A 7125-nucleotide genomic window follows, 5' to 3' on the forward strand; every position below is an offset into this window, starting at 1 on the left:
GCGGTTGCGGAGCACCGGCGGCGAGCCGGGGCGGGGCCCCTGCTCCCGCACCTCCAGCAAAAGGCAGAAACGATCTGGCGACAGTCCGCTCATCTGTAAAATGGGCCCAGAAGGCTGAACCGAGCTAGCTTGTGACAAGCTGCCGACAGGAGGGAGCCGACAGGAGGGAGCCGTCGTCGGTGGTTCCTTCGATTGGTGGAATTAGGGCTCCCCTCGCGTGAACACAGAGCATCCCCGCCCTGGCCCCTCAGCCCTGAGAGCGAGGCCTCTGCCCTGATCCAATGGTTGCCAGGAAAGTCAGGCCCCACAGGCCGTGGCCTATCCACCGGCCACCGAGCCTCATTCCAAAGCCCTTTCCACCGTGACAAAGGCAGAGTGCAGCGTGGGGGTGCTAGTGGTTCACTAAGGGCTTAAGTGAGTGGTGGGTGGCGGCAGGCTGGCAGGAAGAAAGGATTCCTCTGCTTGGGCCTGTTGGGGAGACTCATCTGCAGAGGGGGGACTCGGGGTGAGAGGGGAGAGCAGGCTACCTTGGGTACTGCAGATGCCAGGCCCAGGGAAGCAGCTTCACGCTGGTGCCTGAGCCCTGCGGTCTTGGTGTGGGCTCTTCGGCATTTTTATGCTTGGCCACCTGCTTTGGAGGCCACCAGCCAGAGAGGGCCCTGTGTGATGTGGAGCGTGAGGGGGCTGGCCTGGAGCGAGGTCTCATGGGAAGCTGTAGGCAACATCTAGGGCCAAGAGGGAGCAACATTGCTCAGTGGTGGACTGGGCCCCTTGGCCTTTCTTCACTGTCTCTTCTCACCCCTCTGCTTGGGTCTCCAGACCTTCAGCTTAAAGGCTGGGTATGAAAGACATCAAAGGCAGGCAGGGCCTGTGACCCTGCTCCACTGAGGGAGCTCTGGTCCCCAGCAGGACACATGGAGGGGCCAGACCAGCACGCAGGTCACAGGGAAACAACCTCATTTGGCTTCCTTAGCACTGGCAAGGCCCCTCATAGCCCTGTGGGACCTTCCACTGAGAAAGGAGTGGGGACATGTCTTTCCTGGGTCACATTATCATCAGTCCAGAGGCAGATCTGGGCTTAGAACCCAGCTCCCCACTCCCGCGGCGGGGCGGTGGGTGGCCCTCACTCCTGTCCTCCCTCTGCAACAGGAGAACATAATGAAATCTAACATCGACAAGAAGTTCTCTGCGCACTATGACGCTGTGGAGGCGGAGCTCAAGTCCAGCACCGTCGGTGAGCAGAGCGCGCACCTACCACCCTCTCCGGGGTCCGGGGCCCTGCCGCTCGCCGGCGCTGGGCCCCCAACCCTCATCCCTGGCTCTCCTGGCCTCATAGGTCTCGTGACCCTGAATGACATGAAGGCCAAGCAGGAGGCGCTGGTGAAGGAGAGGGAGAAGCAGCTGGCCAAGAAAGAGCAGTCGAAGGAGCTGCAATTGTGGGTCCTGTCACCTCAGCCAGCAGCCCCCCGCTCTGACATATAGCGAGTGCTGGGGGGTGGGCTGGGCCCTTCCTGCCCCGTGGCAGTGGGCCTGCCCGTCCAAGGGCAGCTCTGGCTTCGGGAAGGGGCCTCAGGGCGGGGACGTGGTGCATGGTGGTGCTGTGCCTTGGTAGGAAGCTGGAGAAGCTACGAGAGAAGGAGCGCAAGAAGGAGGCCAAGCGGAAGATCTCCAGCCTGTCCTTCACCCTGGAGGAAGAGGAGGAGGCAGGTGATGAGGAGGAGGAGGAGGCTGAAGAGGAGCTGGAGAGGGAAGGTAAGGACTGGCTCTAGCCAGTCCAGCACGAAGAAGTATATCTGCCACCCAGTCTCGACGGCATGCTGTGTTCGCCGTCCTGACCAGCACACATCGGGCTGGAGAGAGAGGGCCGCGTCTGCCCCTGTTTAGACCTTCTCCAGGGCGGGGCTTGCCTCCAGTGGCAGAGTGAGTCAGGGTTGGCGTGTGGCCACTACGCAGGGCTGTGGGGTCTTCAGTGCAAGAGGCTGATGCCTGATCAAGAAGTCTCCAGAAGCTGCCCTTCGTGAGTGCCCAGGAAGGACGGACCAAGGAGGGGAGAGGATGGTCCAGAGAGGCTGCTCAGTAGAGCTTCCTTTGACGATGGAGACGTTCGGGTCTGTGCTGCTGCGCAGCCACTGAGCATTCAGCCGAGTGTCAATTGTTTGATTCATTTCGGGATCAATCGATACAGCCACAGGCATTCAGGGGCTACTAATTAGACAGTAGAGGTCGCAACCATGGGACCAGGGGGTAACAGGGACAATTTGGGAAGGCTCGGGACAAGGACGAAACCAGCATGGGGTGCCCTGCGCCGTGCACCTGTTCAGAGCCGGCACCGAGGCAGAGAGGCAGGGCGCCTTCCCCCCTCTTTGGAGTCACATAGGTAAGCACGCACGCCCCGCAGGGCGCAGGGCCAGCCCAGGGCAGGGAGGGCATCTCACGGCGGGAAGAGATGAGCTGGGCCTTTAGAATGAGGGGACCTTCATGTGAAACCCGAGCAGAGGGTGGAGGGACATGTGGAGACAGGAAGGAGCGTGGCCGGCAGCCGAGCCAGCGGGCAAGGACACAGCTGAGGACTTGGAAGGGCTTGGGGGCCCGGGAGCGGTGCAGGACGGACCTGAAGCACAGGGTGGCACCTCACGGCTTGGCCGCGGGCCCGATGTGGTGGCTTCAAGAGGAGTGGCTGACCCTGTCTGGAGGGAGAGCCTGAGCCTCTTGGGCTGTGGCGTGTTCCCTGAGCTGCAGTAAAATGTGCTGAAAAGAAACCGGTGAAGATAATTTCAGTACTGTTTAGTAATTTTGTATTTATTTTGAGTGAGAGAAAGAGAGCAGGGGAGAGGCGGACAGATCGGGAGAGAGAGAGAAACCCAAGCAGGCTCTGCACTGTCAGCACAGAGCCTGACATGGGCTCGAACCCACAAACCAGGAGATTATGACCTGAGCCAAAATCAAGAGTCAAACGCACAACCAACTGAGCCAGCCGGGCCCTCTGGTGCTGTTTAGTAATATTAAGTGCTTAGTAGCATTTGGAGAGCTCTTGTGGGCGGCACGGATCTGGGGGGGCCGTTAACCTCACTGTGTGTTGCTGGGTCTTTGTAAGCACTTTTTTCTCCATGGCAGTTTTGTTTGGGGGGGCCCAGCGATGGGGCACTGGTGTGGGATTCTTCTCTGGGTGACACTGATGTGTTCATTCATGCCTGATTGGGGAAACTGAGTCCCAGAGTACAAGAGGTCGGTGAGCCTGGCCTGAGCCCTAGTGGGGCTTCTCCTCCCCTTCTCCCCTCCGGCCCCAGTGTTAGTTGTCATGGGGCTTTGGGCTTCAGTGTCCTTGTCTGGGAACAAGGAGTGCCGCACCCCTTCAGTGCTGTCACGAGGATTAGGTGATCCATCAGACGGACGCCCGTGCTGAGCACAGCTCCGGGCTCGAGCGGGTCCTCCGAGAGCATCCGCCCTTCGGAAGACGCCCTGTCCATCTGTGCACAGGAGCCTTTGGTCCCTCACACGCCAGCACTGATGCCCGAAGTCCCCCGCTGCTGGCCATGGAGAGCGAGGTGAAAGCTGTTGGCAAAGGTGCTTTTTAGGTCTCCATAGTGCTGTGGTGGGGACACTTCCGGCCACTGTGGCTGGGGACCCGTGATGGTGCCAGGATGCTCCAGGAAGTCTCCAAGGAGGTGGTGTTTGAACTGAGGCGGGAGAAACAAGCAGTCAGGGTGCCCTGGGAGTGAGGCCCGTCGTGCAGCTGTGTCTGCCTTTGCTTCAGAGATCACCACAAAGAAGAGGAAATTGGGGAAGAACCCAGATGTGGACACAAGCTTCCTGCCTGACCGAGACCGAGAGGTAAAAGTGACCTGCCCCCTGGCTCTGGCAGGGGCTTTTGCTCAGGGAGTGGGCTTCTGCGTGCCCCCCTCCCGCCCCAGACAGCCCTGGGCCCCCTCCTTTACCCATCTCCTCTCCCAGGAAGAGGAGAACCGGCTCCGGGAAGAGCTGCGGCAGGAGTGGGAAGCCAAGCAGGAGAAGATCAAGAGTGAGTGCCTGGCCACTGGGCTGTGGGGGTGGGCTGGCTCTCCTGCCCACAGGTGTCCAGGCAGAGGCTTGAGCTGGCAGCTCGCAGGGGGCAGGGGTGCTAGGGTCTGGAGGCCAAGAGGCAATTCTGCTTTGTAGGTGAGGAGATCGAAATCACCTTCAGTTACTGGGATGGCTCTGGGCACCGGCGCACAGTCAAGGTGGGTGGTGTGGGGCCGCAGCTGGCTCCCCGACCTCCCTGGGGCCCAGCGTCCCTTGGGTTCAGTAGGAAGGGGCTTTTAGTCCTGAGTTCAGAACTTCATGGACCCTTTCCTGTGGGAGGACCCTGGGGAGCCTGGAGGGAGCCGCGCAGAGGGCCTGCCCCTCTTGGGGGGTAGCCTGGGGCTCCAAGGTGCCCAGCAGGGGCCTCTGGGCTACTGCCTTCTTAAGAGCTCTTCTCCAGGCTTTCATCTTGTGTTATAAACCCCTCTCTCTTGCGGGCGCTGCTGCCTGGGCTGCTCCTCCAGATGAAAAAGGGCAACACGATGCAGCAGTTCCTGCAGAAGGCGCTAGAAATCCTGCGCAAAGACTTCAGCGAGCTCAGGTGCGCAGAGCGCAGGCGCTGGCAGAACATGTGTGCACTCACGCGCGTCTGCAGCACGGCCTCCAGGTGCCAGCGCCCCTAAGCCTGGCTATTCCTCCCTGGGTAGGAAGGTGCAACTCCGGGCGCTGTGCTCCTGAGCAAGAAGCTCAGGCTCCTTTTCCGTTCCTGTCACCAGGGACAGCTTAGGTGGGGACACCTGCTTTGCTTCTTTAGCCCCAAGGCACAAGGTGGTGGGTGCCCATCCTGGGCCCGCCAGACCTTGCAGCCTGCCGCAAAGCATTCTGGGCTCCCTCTGTGACCACTGCTTCCTGGTGCTGGCTCTGGTGTTGGGGTCTCCTTGGATGGCTGCTCCGGGCGCCCGCACCCTCGTGCCTTTCTCCCTCAGGTCGGCGGGGGTGGAGCAGCTCATGTACATCAAGGAGGACCTGATCATCCCCCACGTGAGTCCCTTCTCTCCCCTGCCGCTTGGGGCGCCCTTGCTGCAGCCCGGCTCTGTGGCTCAGCCAGCGGGTTCAGTGGGGACCGGAGGGTGGGCTGCCAGTGGGAGAAACCGAGGTGCGTCGTCAGCCACCGCTCTCCTGCCTTCCCAGCACCACAGCTTCTACGACTTCATTGTCACCAAGGCCCGAGGGAAGAGTGGTAAGTACTTGTGCCCGGCCCGGCCCCCTGCGTCTGCCCGTGCGTTTTGCCCTGCGTGGGAGCGCGGCAGTGGGACCCTGACCTTGGGATGGCTGCTTCTTCCCTGCAGGGCCGCTCTTTAATTTCGACGTCCACGATGACGTGCGGCTGCTAAGTGACGCGACTGTGGAGAAGGATGAGGTGCTGGGGGTGCAGGGGCGCTGGGCAGGAGTGGAGGGAGAGCAGAGGGACGCTCCCTCCAGTGGCCCTGAGCGGCAGGCCCTTCCCCCCCCTCCCGCCTCAGTCGCATGCAGGCAAGGTTGTGCTGCGGAGCTGGTATGAGAAAAACAAGCACATCTTCCCCGCCAGCCGCTGGGAGCCCTACGACCCCGAGAAGAAGTGGGACAAGTACACGGTGAGCACTGGGTGGGGGGGGAGGGTGCTCTGTGGGGAGGCGGCGCGAGGGCTGCTAGAGGCTGGGAGGCCGAGGCCTAGTGGCCGTGCTCCGCTCCACCTCCTTCCTGCTGTCTCCTGTTCTCACACTAGATCCGGTGAATGTGGGCAGGACTCCGGCTCCCTCTGCCCCCTGTCGCGGTGCCTCCGGACTCCCTGGAGGACTCCCCACGCTGCCCCTCACTGCGCCCCCCCCTCCCCACTTCCCCAGCCCTGCCCCCACTGTCATCATTTACTGCCGTTTTCTTTTATGGTAAATAAACGCATATGTCAGAGGTGGAGCCCCTCTGTTGTGTTTTGTTTTAAACATTTTCTGACTGAGATAAAATTCACCACTTTGACCATTTGAAGGTGTACAGGTGAGGGGTACATATTCAGTCTTGAGCAACCGTCACCTCTACCGACTTCCAGAAAATTCCTGTCATCCCTCGAGGGGACCCCATGCCCATCTGCAGTCTGTCCCTCAGCTCCTGGCGCCCCCTTGTCTACTTTCTGTCCACATGACTTTCCTTCTTCTGTCTGCAGAGAAAGTATGTACCTGGTGGGGGCAGGAGGGCAGCTCATGGGCCAGGTGCACCCAGCTGCCCCTGCGGCCCACCTGCACCCCCCCAGGGCACCTCCATGGCATTGCGGTTCCTTACGGTGGTGGCACCGGTGTCTCCCCAGGCCCTTGGACTCCTCTGTGTCTCGTAGCTCCCTGTTCCCCAGCGGACGTGGCCGTCCGCTGGCTTCCTGCGGCCTGCTAGGGCCCTCCTGCTGCCGCTCCCTCCCGGCCTCTCTTCCCAGTCCCCGCGCGTGGCAAGGCTGCTGTGGGTGCTGTGCACTCGGGGCTCAGCCAGCCCCGCTCGCGCTGCCGACATGGCCCCGAGGGGACAAATCTGGTTTGGGAGGTGAGTGCCCCTGTTCCCCACCTTCACCTCGGAGCCAAATCCCCCAGTTACCCTTGGGTAAGCTGAGGCAGGCAATCTGACCAGTTGCCACTTCCATTCTGCCCCCTGTCTGAGGCAGAACAGAGGTAATGGGGCGGCTCCAGGTCGGCAGATAGCACCCCAGCTCTGGGTCTGGCCCCACCTCCTTGGCAGACGCACAGATCTGGCTGTGACGGGCTTCGCCAGGGACGGAGGCTCCTGTGCCCTCCCCCCCACAGGTCGGGCGAGCCCTATTCGGATGCAGCACAGGGGAACCCGGAGCACAGCCATCTGGGGTCATCTGCAGGAGGGGGGAACGGACCTTAGCCAGAGCACCTCAGGGCACAGCAGGGAGGGGGTGGCTGATCCTTCCCTTAGGTCCTGCATGTGGGGGACAAGTCTGAGCACCCCACTGGGGCCTTTTGTTTGGCACTGGGCACCCTGGAGGGGGATCAGCTGGCCTCAGCACCAATCCTTTCTGCTGTCTCCGAAAAGCCAGTGGAAGGAAGGAGAGCCCCTCCAGCCAGCTTGCCCAATGGAAATGGT

At 61.5% G+C, this 7125-nt stretch overlaps 1 protein-coding gene across 1 annotated transcript; it reads left to right on the top strand.

The window, feature by feature from the left end:
- The first annotated feature begins 704 nt into the window (after window positions 1-704).
- On the top strand, window positions 705-5952 carry FAM50A (family with sequence similarity 50 member A). Its single transcript, XM_029929721.1, has 13 exons — window positions 705-714; window positions 890-1234; window positions 1337-1436; window positions 1613-1752; window positions 3755-3831; window positions 3952-4018; window positions 4156-4217; window positions 4524-4600; window positions 4986-5040; window positions 5191-5239; window positions 5349-5419; window positions 5523-5633; window positions 5765-5952. Exons 1-13 carry the CDS (start codon window positions 705-707, stop codon window positions 5771-5773), a joined length of 1173 nt encoding a protein of 390 aa, XP_029785581.1. The 3' UTR covers window positions 5774-5952.
- Window positions 5953-7125: the final 1173 nt, after the last annotated feature.

This window comes from Suricata suricatta, chromosome X (genome assembly GCF_006229205.1).
Source record: "Suricata suricatta isolate VVHF042 chromosome X, meerkat_22Aug2017_6uvM2_HiC, whole genome shotgun sequence".
NCBI lineage: Eukaryota > Metazoa > Chordata > Mammalia > Carnivora > Herpestidae > Suricata > Suricata suricatta.